The sequence below is a fragment of the Coregonus clupeaformis genome, chromosome 13, assembly GCF_020615455.1.
Source record: "Coregonus clupeaformis isolate EN_2021a chromosome 13, ASM2061545v1, whole genome shotgun sequence".
NCBI classification, from domain to species: domain Eukaryota; kingdom Metazoa; phylum Chordata; class Actinopteri; order Salmoniformes; family Salmonidae; genus Coregonus; species Coregonus clupeaformis.
The window spans coordinates 51,661,364-51,678,254 of NC_059204.1; the positions used below are offsets into that span (position 1 = coordinate 51,661,364).

The window sequence follows — 16,891 nt, forward strand, 5'->3', positions numbered from 1 at the left end:
ATCTCCCTCGATCTGGGGCTCCACGCAAGATCTCACCCCGTGGGGTCAAAATGATCACAAGAACGGTGAGCAAAAATCCCAGAACCACATGGGGGGACCTAGTGAATGACCTGCAGAGAGCTGGGACCAAAGTAACAAAGCCTACCATCAGTAACACACTACGCCGCCAGGGACTTAAATCCTGCAGTGCCAGACGTGTCCCCCTGCTTAAGCCAGTACATGTCCAGGCCCGTCTGAAGTTTGCTAGAGTGCATTTGGATGATCCAGAAGAGGATTGGGAGAATGTCATATGGTCAGATGAAACCAAAATATAACTTGGTAAAAACTCAACTCGTCGTGTTTGGAGGACAAAGAATGCTGAGTTGCATCCAAAGAACACCATACCTACTGTGAAGCATGGGGGTGGAAACATCATGCTTTGGGGCTGTTTTTCTGCAAAGGGACCAGGACGACTGATCCGTGTAAAGGAAAGAATGAATGGGGCCATGTATCGTGAGATTTTGAGTGAAAACCTCCTTCCATCAGCAAGGGCATTGAAGATGAAACGTGGCTGGGTCTTTCAGCATGACAATGATCCCAAACACACCGCCCGGTCAACGAAGGAGTGGCTTCGTAAGAAGCATTTCAAGGTCCTGGAGTGGCCTAGCCAGTCTCCAGATCTCAACCCCATAGAAAATCTTTGGAGGGAGTTGAAAGTCCGTGTTGCCCAGCGACAGCCCCAAAACATCACTGCTCTAGAGGAGATCTGCATGGAGGAATGGGCCAAAATACCAGCAACAGTGTGTGAAAACCTTGTGAAGACTTACAGAAAACGTTTGACCTGTGTCATTGCCAACAAAGGGTATATAACAAAATATTGAGAAACTTTTGTTATTGACCAAATACTTATTTTCCACCATAATTTGCAAATAAATTCATAAAAAATCCTACAATGTGATTTTCTGGATTTTCTTTTCTCATTTTGTCTGTCATAGTTGACGTGTACCTATGATGACAATTACAGGCCTCTCATCTTTTTAAGTGGGAGAACTTGCACAATTGGTGGCTGACTAAATACTTTTTTCCCCCACTGTATGCCAATATATTGTATGCTTTTCATGGTTCGGGCTAGGCCCCTTAGTTCCAGGGAAGGGAAGACTGAACGCTACAGAATACAATTACATTTTAGACGATTCTGTACTTCCAACTTTGTGGTAACAGTTTGGGGAAGGCCCTTTCCTGTTTTAGCAAGACAGCATGGTCTAAGGCACTGAATCTCAGTGCTTGAGGCGTCACTACAGACCCCCTGGTTCGATTCCAGGCTGTATCACAACCGGCCGTGATTGGGAGTCCCATAGTCCCGGCGCACAATTGGCTCAGCGTCGTCCGGGTTTGGCCGGTGTAGGCCGTCATTGTAAATAAGAATTTGTTCTTAACTGACTTGCCTAGTTAAATAAATATACAGTTGAAATCGGAAGTTTACATACTCCTTATACGCCAAATACATTTAAACTCAGTTTTTCACAATTCCTGACATTTAATCCGAGTAAAAATTCCCTGTTTTAGGTCAGTTAGGATCACCACTTTATTTTAAGAATGTGAAATGTCAGAATAATAGTAGAGAGAATGATTTATTTCAGCTTTTATTTATTTCATCACATTCCCAGTGAGTCAGAAGATTACATACACTCAATTAGTATTTGGTAGCATTTTATTTGACGGCCACTCCAATACCTTGACTTTGTTGTCCTTAAGCCATTTTGCCACAACTTTGGAAGTATGCTTGGGATCATTGTCCATTTGGAAGACCCATTTGTGACCAAGTTTTAACTTCCTGACTGATGTCTTGAAATATATCCACATAATTTTCCTTCCTCATGATGCCATCTATTTTGTGAAGTGCACCAGTCCCTCCTGCAGCAAAGCACCCCCACAGCATGATGCTGCCACCCACGTGCTTCACGGTTTGGATGGTGTTCTTCGGCTTGCAAACTTCCCCTTTTTCCTCCAAACATAACGATGGTCATTATGGCCAAACAGTTCTATTTTTGTGTCATCAGACCAGAGGACATTTCTCCAAAAAGTGCGATCTTTGTCCCCATGTGCAGTTGCAAACCGTAGTCTTGCTTTTTTATGGCGGTTTTGGAGCAGTGGCTTCTTCCTTGCTGAGCGGCTTTTCAGGTTATGTCGATATAGGACTCGTTTTACTGTGGATATAGATACTTTTGTACCTGTTTCCTCCAGCATCTTCACAAGGTCCTTTGCTGTTGTTCTGGGATTGATTTGCACTTTTCGCACCAAAGTATGTTCATCTCTAGGAGACAGAACGCGTCTCCTTCCTGAGCAGTATGATGGCTGCATGGTCCCATGGAGTTTATACTTGCATACTATTGTTTGTACAGATGAACGTGGTACCTTCAGGCATTTGGAAATTGCTCCCATGGATGAATCAGACTTGTGGAGGTCTACAATTTGTTTTCTGAGGTCTTGGCTGATTTCCTTTGATTTTCCCATGATGTCAAGCAAAGAGGCACTGAGTTTGAAGGTAGGCCTTGAAATACATCTACAGGTACACCTCCAATTGACTAAAATGATGTCAATTAGCCCATCAGAAGCTTCTAAAGCCATGACATCATTTTCTGGAATTTTCCAAGCTGTTTAAAGGCACAGTCAACATAGTGTATGTAAACCTCTGACCCACTGGAATTGTGATACAGTGAAAAAATCTGTCTGTAAACAGTTGTTGGAAAAATGCACAAAGTAGATGTCCTAACCGACTTGCTAAAACTATAGTTTGTTATCAAGAAATTTGTGGAGTGGATGAAAAACAAGTTTTAATGACTCCAACCTAATGTAAACTTCCGATTTAAACTATATATATATATATATATATATATATATATATATATATATAACACTACCAGTCAAAAGTTTGGACACACCTACTCATTCAAGGGTTTTTCTTAATTTTTTACTATTTTCTACATTGTAGAATACTAGTGAAGACATGAAAATGATTAAATAACACATATGGAATGATGTAGTAACCAAGTGTTAAACAAATCAAAATATATTCTATATTTAAGATTCTTCAAATACCCAACGTTTGCCTTGATAACAGCTTTGCACACTCTTGGCATTCTCTCAACGAGCTTCACCTGGAATGCTTTTCCAACAGTCTTGAAGGAGTTCCCACATATGCTGAGCACTCTTTGGCTGCCTTTCCTTACACAGCCTGTAGGTGTGTTGGGTCGTTGTCCTGTTGAAAAACAAATGATAGTCCCACTAAGTCCAAACCAGATGGGATGGTGTATCGCTGCCAAATGCTGTGGTAGCCATGCTGGTTAAGTGTGCCTTGAATTGTAAGTAAATCACAGACAGTGTCACCAGCAAAGCACCCCCACACCATAACACCTCCTCCTCCGTCCTTTACGGTGGGAATTACACATGAAGAGATCATCCGTTCACCCACACCGCGTCTCACAAAGACACGGCGGTCTGAACCAAAAATCTCCAATTTCGACTCCAGACCAAAGGACAAATTTCCACTGGTCTAATGTCCATTGCTCATGTTTCTTGGTCTCTTCTTCTTATTGGTGTCCTTTAGTAGTGGTTTCTTTGCAGCAATTCAACCATGAATTTGTCTCCCGAGTGGCGCAGTGGTCTAAGGCACTGCATCGCAGTGCTAGCTGTGCCACTAGAGATCCTGGTTCGAATCCAGGCTCTGTCGTAGCCGGCCACGACCGGGAGACCCATGGGGCGGCGCACAATTGGCTCAGCGTCGTCCAGGGTAGGGGAGGGAATGACCGGCAGGGATGTAGCTCAATTGGTAGAGCATGGCGTTTGCAACGCCAGGGTTGTGGGTTTGATTCCCATGGGGGGCTAGTATAAAAAAATTGATGTATGTACTCACTAACTGTAAGTCGCTCTGGATAAGAGCGTCTGCAAAATGACTAAAATGTAAAATGTAATGAAGGCCTGATTCACACTGTCTCCTCTGAACAGTTGATGCTGATGTGTCTGTTACTTGAGCTCTGTGAAGCATTTATTTGGGCTGCAATTTCTGAGGCTGGTAACTCTAATGAGTATTTTGTTTAGACATGTAGCTAGCTAGCTAAACAATGAACCATAATTCCAATTCATAAGGTTACTACCCTGCATGAATCTGCAGGTAGCTAACCAACCAGGTTCAATGTCTTCACTATTATTCTACAATGTAAAAATAAAGAAAAACCCTTGAATGAGTAGGTGTTCTAGAACTTTTGACCTGTGTGTGTATGTATATACAGTGAGGGGAAAAAAGTATTTGATCCCCTGCTGATTTTGTACGTTTGCCCACTGACAAAGACATGATCAGTCTATAATTTTAATGGTAGGTTTATTTGAACAGTGAGAGACAGAATAACAACAAAACAATCCTGAAAAACGCATGTCAAAAATGTTAGAAATTGATTTGCATTTTAATGAGGGAAATAAGTATTTGACCCCTCTGCAAAACATGACTTAGTACTTGGTGGCAAAACCCTTGTTGGCAATCACAGAGGTGAGACGTTTCTGACCAGGATTGCACACATCTCAGGAGGGATTTTGTTCCACTCCTCTTTGCAGATCTTCTCCAAGTCATTAAGGTTTCGAGGCTGACGTTTGGCAACTCGAACCTTCAGCTCCCTCCACAGATTTTCTATGGGATTAAGGTCTGAAGACTGGCTAAGCCACTCCAGGACCTTAATGTGCTTCTTCTTGAGCCACTCCTTTGTTGCCTTGGCCGTGTGTTTTGGGTCATTGTCATGCTGGAATACCCATCCACGACCCATTTTCAATGCCCTGACTGAGGGAAGGAGGTTCTCACACAAGATTTGACGGTACATGGCCTCGTCCATCGTCCCTTTGATGAGGTGAAGTTGTCCTGTCCCCTTAGCAGAAGAACACCCCCAAAGCATAATGTTTCCACCTCCATGTTTGACAGTGGGGATGGTGTTCTTGGGGTCATAGGCAGCATTCCTCCTCCTCCAAACACGGCGAGTTGAGTTGATGCCAAAGAGCTCAATTTTGGTCTCATCTGACCACAACATTTTTCACCCAGTTCTCCTCTGAATTAATAAAATGTTCATTGGCAAACTTCAGACGGCCCTGTATATGTGCTTTCTTGAGCAGGGGGACCTTGCGTGCGCTGCAGGATTTCAGTCCTTCACGGCGTAGTGTGTTACCAATTGTTTTCTTGGTGACTATGGTCCCAGCTGCCTTGAGATCATTGACAAGATCCTCCCGTGTAGTTCTGGGCTGATTCCTCACCGTTCTCATGATCATTGCAACTCCACAAGGTGAGATCTTGCATGGAGCCCCAGGCCGAGGAAGATTGACAGTTCTTTTGTGTTTCTTCCATTTGCGAATAATCGCACCAACTGTTGTCACCTTCTCACCAAGCTGCTTGGCGATGGTCTTGTAGCCCATTCCAGCCTTGTGTATGTCTACAATCTTGTCCCTGACATCCTTGGAGAGCTCTTTGGTCTTGGCCATGGTGGAGAGTTTGGAATCTGATTGATTGATTGCTTCTGTGGACAGGTGTCTTTTATACAGGTAACAAGCTGATATTAGGAGCACTCCCTTTAAGAGTGTGCTCCTAATCTCAGCTCGTTACCTGTATAAAAGACACCTGGGAGCCAGAAATCTTTTTGATTGAGAGGTGGTCAAATACTTATTTCCCTCATTTAAAATGCAAATCAATTTATAACATTTTAGGCATGCGTTTTTCTGGATTATGTTGTTGTTATTCTGTCTCTCACTGTTCAAATAAACCTACCATTAAAATTATAGACTGATCATTTCTTTGTCAGTGGGCAAACGTACAAAATCAGCAGGGGATCAAATACTTTTTTCCCTCACTGTATATACACAATACCAGTCAAAAGTTTGGACACACCTACTCATTCAAGGGTTTTCTTTTTTTTTTAACAATTTTTTATATTGTAGAATAATAGTGAAGACATCAAAACTATGAAATAACCCATATGGAATGATGTACAGTCGTGGTGAAAAGTCTTGAGAATGACACAAGTATTGGTCTTCACAAAGTTCGCTGCTTCAGTATTATGAGATATCTTTGTCAGATGTTACTATGGTATGCTGAAGTATAATTACAAGCATTCCATAAGGGTCAAAGGCTTTTATTGACAATTACATTAAGTTTATGCAAAGAGTCAATATTTGCAGTGTTAACCCTTCTTTTTCAAGACCTCTGCATTCTGCCCTGGCATGCTGTCAATTAACTTCTGGGCCACATCCTGACTGATGGCAGCCCATTCTTGGAGTTTGTCAGAATTTGTGGGGTTTTGTTTGTCCACCCGCCTCTTGAGGATCGACCACGTTTTCAATGGGATTAAGGTCTGGGGAGTTTCCTGGCCATGGTCCCAAAATGTCTATGTTTTGTTCCCCGAGCCACTTAGTTATCACCTTTGCCTTATGGCAAGCTGCTCCATCAAGCTGGAAAAGGTATTGGTCGTCACCAAACTGTTCTTGGATGGTTGGGAGAAGTTGCTCTCGGAGGATGTGTTGGTACCATTCTTTATTCATGACTGTGTTCTTAGGCAAAATTGTGAGTGAGCCCACTCCCTTGGCTGAGAAGCAACCCCACACATGAATGGTCTCAGGATGCTTTACTGTTGGCATGACACAGGACTGAGGGTAGCGCTCACCTTGTCTTCTCCGGACAAGGTGTTTTCCGGATGCCTCAAACAATCGGAAAGGGGATTCATCAGAGAAAATGACTTTACCCCAGTCCTTTGCAGTCCAATTCCTGTACCTTTTGCAGAATATCAGTCTGTCCCTGATGTTTTTCCTGGAGAGAAGTGGCTTCTTTGCTGCCCTTCTTGAAACCAGGCCATCCTCCAAAAGTATTCGCCTCACTGTGCGTGCAGATGCACTCACACCTGCCTGCTGCTATTCCTGAGCAAGCTCTGCACTAGTGTTGCCCCGATCCCGCAGCTGAATCAACTTTAGGAGACGGTCCTGGCACTTGCTGAACTTTTTTGGGCGCCCTGATGCCTTCTTCACAACTTGCCTGTGAAGCCCTTTTTGTGCAAAATGATGACGGCACGTGTTTCCTTGCAGGTAACCATGGTTAACAGAGGAAGAACAATGATTTCAAGCACCACCCACCTTTTAAAGCTTCCTGTCTGTTATTCTAACTCAATCAGCATGACAGAGTGATCTCCAGCCTTGTCCTCATCAACACTCTCGCCTGTGTTAACGAGAGAATCACTAACATGATGGCAGCTGGTCCTTTTGTGGCAGGGCTGAAATGCAGTGGAAACCAGCTTCATGAGGTAGTCACCTGGAATGCATTTCAATTAACAGGTGTGCCTTCTTAAAAGTTAATTGGGTACCCAGAGTTACCTCTGCTGCAGAGGATAAGTTCATTAGAGTTACCAGCCTCAGAAATTGCAGCACAAATATAGTGGGGAAAAAAGGATTTAGTCAGCCACCAATTGTGCAAGTTCTCCCACTTAAAAAGATGAGAGAGGCCTGTAATTTTCATCATAGGTACACGTCAACTATGACAGACAAATTGAGGAAAGAAAATCCAGAAAATCACATTGTAGGATTTTTAATGAATTTATTTGCAAATTATGGTGCAAAATAAGTATTTGGTCAATAACAAAAGTTTCTCAATACTTTGTTATATACCCTTTGTTGGCAATGACACAGGTCAAACGTTTTCTGTAAGTCTTCACAAGGTTTTCACACACTGTTGCTGGTATTTTGGCCCATTCCTCCATGCAGATCTCCTCTAGAGCAGTGATGATTTGGGGCTGTCGCTGGGCAACACGGACTTTCAACTCCCCTCCAAAGATTTTCTATGGGGTTTAGATCTGGAGACTGGCTAGGCCACTCCAGGACCTTGAAATGCTTCTTACGAAGCCACTCCTTCGTTGCCCGGGCGGTGTGTTTGGGATCATTGTCATGCTGAAAGACCCAGCCACGTTTCATCTTCAATGCCCTTGCTGATGGAAGGAGGTTTTCACTCAAAATCTCACGATACATGGCCCCATTCATTCTTTCCTTTACACGGATCAGTCGTCCTGGTCCCTTTGCAGAAAAACAGCTCCAAAGCATGATGTTTCCACCCCATGCTTCACAGTAGGTATGGTGTTCTTTGGATGCAACTCAGCATTCTTTGTCCTCCAAACACGACGAGTTGAGTTTTTACCAAAAAGTTCTATTTTGGTTTCATCTGACCATATGACATTCTCCCAATCCTCTTCTGGATCATCCAAATGCACTCTAGCAAACTTCAGACGGGCCTGGACATGTACTGGCTTAAGCAGGGGGACACGTCTGGCACTGCAGGATTTGAGTCCCTGGCGGCGTAGTGTGTTACTGATGGTAGGCTTTGTTACTTTGGTCCCAGCTCTCTGTAGGTCATTCACTAGGTCCCCCCGTGTGGTTCTGGGATTTTTGCTCACCGTTCTTGTGATCATTTTGACCCCACAGGGTGAGATCTTGCGTGGAGCCCCAGATCGAGGGAGATTATCAGTGGTCTTGTATGTCTTCCATTTCCTAATAATTGCTCCCACAGTTGATTTCTTCAAACCAAGCTGCTTACCTATTGCAGATTCAGTCTTCCCAGCCTGGTGCAGGTCTACAATTTTGTTTCTGGTGTCCTTTGACAGCTCTTTGGTCTTGGCCATAGTGGAGTTTGGAGTGTGACTGTTTGAGGTTGTGGACAGGTGTCTTTTATACTGATAACAAGTTCAAACAGGTGCCATTAATACAGGTAACGAGTGGAGGACATAGGAGCCTCTTAAAGAAGAAGTTACAGGTCTGTGAGAGCCAGAAATCTTGCTTGTTTGTAGGTGACCAAATACTTATTTCCCACCATAATTTGCAAATAAATTCATACAAAAATCCTACAATGTGATTTTCTGGATTTTTCTTTCAAAATTTGTCTGTCATAGTTGACGTGTACCTATGATGAAAATCCAGGCCTCTCTCATCTTTTGAAGTGGGAGAACTTGCACAATTGGTGGCTGACTAAATACTTTTTTCCCCCACTGTATTTGAAAAGGAAATCATCTCCCAAATATCACTATTTCTAAAACAAGCCATAGAAAGTTGGTTGCAATTTCAATTTAATCCTCCAGAAATGACAGAACAAATATTGCAACAGATATTGTAGTTAAACTCAAATATACTAATTGATAAAAAACCGTTATTTTTTGAGAAAATGTTTAAAAAAGGTATAATCTTCGTAAATGATATTATTGGTAGGAATGGTGGAGTTATGCAGCTAACAAAAACATATGGAAATGTCTGCTCTACCCAAAATTACAACCAAAATAATTGCAGCATTACTGCAAAAATGGAAGAGGAAAGTGGAAGGAGGAAAAAGTAAGGAACTTGTCTGTCGGCCTTGCATTAAAGAACATATAATTGGTTAAAGAAAATTGTGATAAATAAAAAAGTTTACCAGTTTCATTTAAGGACCAAAAGATTGACGGCTGTCACATATAGATTGCTAAATAGTTGGGAAGATATTTTTGACGTACCGATTCCATTGCATACTGTTTATGAACTGATTCGCAAAACGACGCCGGATTCAAAACTTAGAATTTTTCAATTTAAATTATTATATAAAATTCTTGCTACCAATAGAATGTTATTTGTATGGGGGATACAATCTTCCCAGCTCTGCAGATTTGGCTGTGAAGAGAATCATTAGATCATTTGTTTTGGTACTGTCCATTTGTAGCTTGTTTCTGGACACAGGTCCAGGAATGGCTGAAGGATTGCAATATTTGCATGGAGCTGACCCTGCAGATAGCACTACTGGGTGATCTGAAAAGTCATAGTCAATCGATCAATAATATAATAATACTTTTAGAAATTTTTTTTATTTTCAATTCACAAACTGTAGAAACAATGAGAATAGAAAGGTTCAGAACTTTTTGTAAAACATCACAGAGCTCGATTTTGGTCTCATCTGACCACAACACTTTCACCCAGTTCTCCTCTGAATCATTCAGATGTTCATTGGCAAACTTCAGACGGCCCTGTATATGTGCTTTCTTGAGCAGGGGGACCTTGCAGGCGCTGCAGGATTTCAGTCCTTCGCGGCGTAGTGTGTTACCAATTGTTTTCTTGGTGACTATGGTCCCAGCTGCCTTGAAATCATTGACAAGATCCTCCCGTGTAGTTCTGGGCTGATTCCTCACCGTTCTCATGATCATTGCAACTCCACGAGGTGAGATCTTGCATGGAGCCCCAGGCCGAGGGAGATTGATAGTTCCTTTGTGTTTCTTCCATTTGCGAATAATCACACCAACTATTGTCACCTTCTCACCAAGCTGCTTGACGATGGTCTTGTAGCCCATTCCAGCCTTGTGTATGTCTACAATCTTGTCCCTGACATCCTTGGAGAGCTCTTTGGTCTTGGCCATGGTGGAGAGTTTGGAATCTGATTGATTGATTGCTTCTGTGGACAGGTGTCTTTTATACAGGTAACAAGCTGAGATTAGGAGCACTCCCTTTAAGAGTGTGTTCCTAATCTCAGCTCGTTACCTGTATAAAAGACACCTGGGAGGCAGAAATCTTTCTGATTGAGAGGGGGTCAAATACTTATTTCCCTAATTAAAATGCAAATCAATTTATACAATTTCTGACATGCGTTTTTCTGGATTTTTTTGTTGTTATTCTGTCTCTCACTGTTAAAAATAAACCTACCATTAAAATTATAGACTGATCATTTCTTTGTCAGTGGGCAAACGTACAAAATCAGCAGGGGATCAAATACTTTTTTCCCTCACTGTAGATCAGCAAGGGAAGGAAATCAAAGATCACAACAAGGGGGTTGACACAGGAGAACACAATCACTTTCATAAAATGGTCATCTTAAATAACTGTCAACATTAACAGTGACACTTTCAGTATGTGAAGTTGAACCATGAAGTTGAATAGGGTGCCAATTGGGACACCACAATGACTTTGATGATAATTAGTTGATATTATTCATATTTACATACCACAATCATGTATTTTCCTGCATGCCGTCCTCTGTGAGACTGAGAGTGGTGTGGTGTAGACTACTTTCATTTTACAGTGAACCAGAGAGTGGGTCACTTCTGCGTTTTGTCTGTAGATTTACCCCGTACTATCTTAGTCATAGGGGAAGTCCTTAAAGTTTACCCCAAAACACTTCTGGGCCCTTTAAAACAATGGTCGTTTGTCAGTCCCCCAGACAGTTTTTAGGGCCATTGCTTGAGTATTTAGGCAGTGCATTCGGAAAGTATTCAGACCCCTTAACTTTTTCCAAATTTTGTTACAGTACAGCCTGATTCTAAATATTATTATTTTTCAATCAATCTATACACAATACCCCTCACTCCCTTTAAGAGTGTGCTCCTAATCTCAGCTCGTTACCTGTATAAAAGACACCTGGGAGCCAGAAATATTTCTGATTGAGAGGGGGTAAAATACTTATTTCCATTATTAAAATGCAAATCAATTTATAACATTTTTTACATGCGTTGTTATGGATTTTTTTGTTGTTATTCTGTCTCTCACTGTTCAAATAAACCTACAATTAAAATTATAGACTGATCATTTCTTTGTCAGTGGGCAAACATACAAAATCAGCAGGGGATCACATACTTTTTTCCCTCACTGTATGTTTGTATATATATATATGGTTGAAGTCGGAAGTTTACATACACTTTATGTGGATATATTGAAGCAACATCTCAAGACATCAGTCAGGAAGTTAAAGCTTGGTCGCAAATGGGTCTTCCAAAAGGACAATGACCCCAAGCATACTTCCAAAGTTGTGACAAAATGGCTTAAGGACAACAAAGTCAAAGTATTGGAGTGGCCATCACAAAGCCCTGACTTCAATCCTATAGAAAATTTGTGGGCAGAACTGTAAAAGCATGTGCGAGTTAGGAGGCCTACAAACCTGACTCAGTTACACCAGCTCTGTCAGGAGAAATGGGCCAAAATTCACCCAATTTATTGTGGGAAGCTTGTAGAAGGCTACCTGAAATGTTTGACCCAAGTTAAACAATTTAAAGGCAATGCTACCAAATACTAATTGAGTGTATGTAAACTTCTGACCCACTGGGAATGTGATGAAAGAAATAAAAGCTGAAATAAATCATTCTCTCTACTATTATTCTGACATAAAATAAAGTGGTGATCCTAACTGACCTAAGACAGGGAATTTTTACTAGGATTAAATGTCAGGAATTGTGAAAAACTGAGTTTAAATGTGTTTGGCTAAGGTGTATGTAAACTTCCGACTTCAACTGTATATATATATATATATATATAACTCAGCAAAAAAAGAAACGTCCCTTTTTCAGGACCCTACCTTTCAAAGATAATTCGTAAAAATCCAAATAACTTCACAAATCTTCATTGTAAAGGTTTTAAACACTGTTTCCCATGCTTGTTCAATGAAACATAAACAATTAATGAACATGCACCTGTGGAACGGTTATTAAGACACTAACAGCTTACAGACGGTAGGCAATTAAGGTCACAGTTATGAAAACTTAGAACACTAAAGATGCCTTTCTACTGATTCTGAAAAACACCAAAAGAAAGATGCCCAGGGTCCCTGCTCATCTCCGTGAATGTGCCTTAGGCATGCTGCAAGGAGGCATGAGGACTGCAGATGTGGCCAGGGCAATAAATTGCAATGTCCGTACTGTGAGACACCTAAGACAGCGCTACAGGGAGACAGGATGGACAGCTGATCGTCCTCGCAGTGGCAGACCACGTGTAACAACACCTGCACAGGATCGGTACATCCGAACATCACACCTGCGGGACAGGTACAGGATGGCAACAACAACTGCCCGAGTTACACCAGGAATGCACAATCCCTCCATCAGTGCTCAGACTGTCCGCAATAGGCTGAGAGAGGCTGGACTGAGGGCTTGTAGGCCTGTTGTAATGTTGTGGTTTTGTCTCACCAGGGGTGATGGTCGGATTCGCGTTTATCGTCGAAGGAATGAGCATTATACCGAGGCCTATACTCTGGAGTGGGATCGATTTGGAGGTGGAGTGTCCGTCATGGTCTGGGGCGGTGTGTCACAGCATCATCGGACTGAGCTTGTTGTCATTGCAGGCAATCTCAACGCTGTGCGTTACAGGGAAGACATCATCCTCCCTCGTGGTACCCTTCCTGCAGGCTCATCCTGACATGACCCTCCAGCATGACAATGCCACCAGCCATCGTTCTGTGCGTGATTTCCTGCAAGACAGGAATGTCAGTGTTCTGCAATGTCCAGCGATGAGCCTGGATCTCAATCCCATTGAGCATGTCTGGGGCCTGTTGGATCGGAGGGTGAGGGCTAGGGCCATTCCCCCCAGAAATGTCTGGGAACTTGCAGGTGCCTTGGTGGAAGAGTGGGATAACATCTCACAGCAAGAACTGGCAAATCTGGTGCAGTCCATGAGGAGGAGATGCACTGCAGTACTTAATGCAGCTGGTGGCCACAGCAGATACTGACTGTTACTTTAGATTTTGACCTTCCCTTTGTTCAGGGACACATTATTCAATTTCTGTTAGTCACATGTCTTTGGAACTTATTCAGTTTATGTCTCAGTTGTTGAATCTTGTTATGTTCATATAAATATTTACACATGTTAAGTTTGTTGAAAATAAACGCAGTTGACAGTGAGAGGACGTTTCTTTTTTTTTGCTGAGTTTGTATATATATATATGATATTATAAATACCTCACATGCGACTCATGATAAGACTATGCAATTGGCCTATACAAATGTTTATCTGACGCCATAAAGATTATTTAGCAATATGCAAGAGACAATAGTGGAGTTACAGTAATAGAAAGGCCAAGAAATTAAATACAAGTGTATTTAATTACTTTGTAAAAGGAACGATAACATTATTCTAGGCATGATCAGAGAGTGAGGGAGAAATAAACAAGGAAACCATGGCTTGTCCCATGGCCCATAGCTCATGGGAGAAACAGAAAGAGAGAGAGAGAGTGTGTGTCTCACCACAGCTGATCAGGAACAAATAAGAGAGACAGACAATGAACTGAGTTGTTGACCAATACTATTACTGTAAACTTAACCTCCAATCCGATATAAGACCTACAGGATGCAACTTCTGCTTCTCAGAAGAGAGACAATAGGGGTTGGAGAGATAATGAGGCATTCCTAAGACAACACAGAGGAAATTCTTGCATACAGTTGACAAGAACAGCAACTTTGGGGGCCGGGCTGCCCTACAATACTGTACATACTGCACATATAACATCCCAGGTTTACAGGGCAACAGCAAATCGACTAGAAAGACATTGCCTAGAAATCTTAAGGTATGTTTATGTGCCTCTCTGTGTGTCTGACCACCAGGTGGATGAGATCCTGACGGCCCTGGGGCTGCAGGAGTGTGCCCAGACCCGTACTATCTCTTTGTCTGGGGGGCAGTGCAAGAGACTGGCCATCGCCCAGGAGCTGGTCAACAATCCCCCTGTCATGTTCTTTGATGAGCCTACCAGGTAGGTACACACCTGGTATACTGACACACCTGGTACACACTGACACAGAGGAAATACTGCATGATAATGACGTTGGGTGGGAATCTGCTTTGTTGCTGCACTGCGTAAAGGAATAGCTACCAAGGACAAGCTAATGTTTGTCACCTCTCTCTCTCTTAGTGGTCTGGATAGTGCATCCTGTTTCCAGGTGGTCTCTCTCATGAAGTCCCTGGCTCAGGGAGGAAGGACAATCATCTGCACCATCCACCAGCCCAGCGCCAAGCTCTTTGAGATGTTTGATAAGGTAACTAAATTCCACAGAATTAAACAAAACGTTTATGCCATTATACAGTATGTATGGTATTGTACAGTATCTAGGACTGACTGCCATATGCTTTGTCATTAGCCTAATCATTATCTTAACTGTCGTAATGAAAGTGAGGTCTATACTGTTGTGTATGATGTCCGGAGCCTGCTGTTTTTCTGTTCTACCTGATAATTAATTGCACACACCTGGTGTCCCAGGTCTAAATCAGTCCCTGATTAGAGGGGTACAATGAAAAAAAGCAGTGGAACTGGCTTCGAGGTCCAGAGTTGAGTTTGAAGGCTCTAGACCATATATCGAGGTCAGTTGTTATGTAAAGGCATTAGTGTCATGTATAATTCAGGGACTGATATTACATCAGGCAAAGATATGTAAATAATACTGTGTATGTCTCTGTGTTTCCTTCTTTAGCTGTACATCCTCAGTCAGGGCCAGTGTATATACCATGGGACAGTCCCGTACCTCATCCCTTACCTGAAGAACCTGGGCCTTCACTGTCCTACCTACCACAACCCTGCAGACTTCAGTGAGTCAGCATAAGATCCTGTGTGCATGCGTGCGTGCATTCTTGCGTGCGTGCGTGTGTGTGACAATGCAATCATTTTTCAAGGTCCTTTTTAGTGGATCAAGGTTCTTCTTCTTACTTCACTAACTGACTGTGTCCTCTGTTCTCTGTTTGTCCTCTGTGTCCCCTGTCTCCAGTCATTGAGGTGGCCTCTGGGGAGTATGGGGACCTGAACTCGGTGCTGTTTGAGGCTGTGCAGGGAGGACTCTGCTCAGAGGAGGGCAAGAAGAACTCCAGTGACAAGAGTGACCCAGCCTCTTCTGACCACTCTAACAGTCACAGTGTGAGTCTTGGCACACTGACCTACAGGACTCACTTACCATCACAGTCCCGCACCACTGACCTACAGCACTCACAGTCATGCAGCGTGATGAGATCACTCAGGAGTCACTCACTCAGTCAATACCTATACGTCTTTACCTATTCACTCATTGCATGTCTTTTCAACTCCAACTCCAACTGTGTAAGGGATCTAATTGAGTGTGTCCTGTCCTCTGTCTGTCTGTCTGTCCACAGGATACGCAGTACACAGGAACGATGGAGAAACACAGCTTTGCCACCAGTACCTGGTCACAGTTCTGCGTTTTGTTCAGAAGAACACTATTAACGATATGCAGGGACACGGTAAACAATTGACATAATAATAATTCTCAATATTGACTTGCATTGTGTGTGTCTGAAATGAATTAGTAAACTTAAAAGACAGTGATCGAGTGAATCAATGAATCAATACATTGTGAGTATGAGTGAACAGCAAGTACAGTTTATTATGTTGCGTACTAAATTGAGGCATGCATTTCTGTGTGTGTTCTCAGGTGTTGACCCACCTCAGAGTGATGTCCCACATATGTATAGGAATTCTGATCGGTCTGCTCTATCTCAACATTGGCAATGACGCCAGCAAGGTCTTCAACAACACTGGCTTCCTCTTCTTCTCCATGCTCTTCCTCATGTTCGCTGCCCTGATGCCCACCGTCCTCACCTGTAAGAGACAGCGAGAACATGGGGAGGGTGGAACAATCTTACCTTGTGAACATGTTCTTGCAATCTGGTCCCAGATCTGTTTGTGCTGTCTTGCCTAATGGTCCTGTGGTCTACTCTATGATGTGTCCATAGGAGTTGGTAAGACAGCACAAACAGATCTGAGACCACACTAGTTGTTGTACTATTAACAAGAAATGTATTGTACTCATACGTGGTTTATGTGTTTCACAGTTCCTCTGGAGATGTCAGTGTTTCTGAGGGAACATCTCAACTACTGGTACAGCCTGAAGGCCTACTTCCTGGCCAAAACCATGGCGGACATACCCTTCCAGGTGAGCTGCTGGCATTGATGTGTGACTAAGTTGACTTTGATGTATTTTTCTTTACAAAACAGCAAGATAAGAGAATACCTTATGGTCTCTTCCTTAGGGCATGACACAGTTACATTAAATCTGTCTCTGTATGTGTTTCTCTCTTTCTCCCTCACTCTCTTTCCCACTCTCCCCTCCCTCCCTTTCTCTTTATGTCTCCCCCC

General features: G+C 42.7%; 1 protein-coding gene across 1 annotated transcript in view; it reads left to right on the forward strand.

Moving 5' to 3' along the window:
* Window positions 1-16,891, forward strand: part of abcg4a (ATP-binding cassette, sub-family G (WHITE), member 4a) — a 53,468-nt gene that overhangs the window by 34,627 nt on the left and 1,950 nt on the right. The window contains exons 6-12 of the mRNA XM_041894551.1: window positions 14,358-14,503; window positions 14,663-14,786; window positions 15,219-15,333; window positions 15,510-15,655; window positions 15,889-15,996; window positions 16,188-16,356; window positions 16,588-16,688. Coding sequence (XP_041750485.1) covers window positions 14,358-14,503; window positions 14,663-14,786; window positions 15,219-15,333; window positions 15,510-15,655; window positions 15,889-15,996; window positions 16,188-16,356; window positions 16,588-16,688 — 909 coding nt within the window. The remainder of the gene's footprint in view (window positions 1-14,357; window positions 14,504-14,662; window positions 14,787-15,218; window positions 15,334-15,509; window positions 15,656-15,888; window positions 15,997-16,187; window positions 16,357-16,587; window positions 16,689-16,891) is intronic.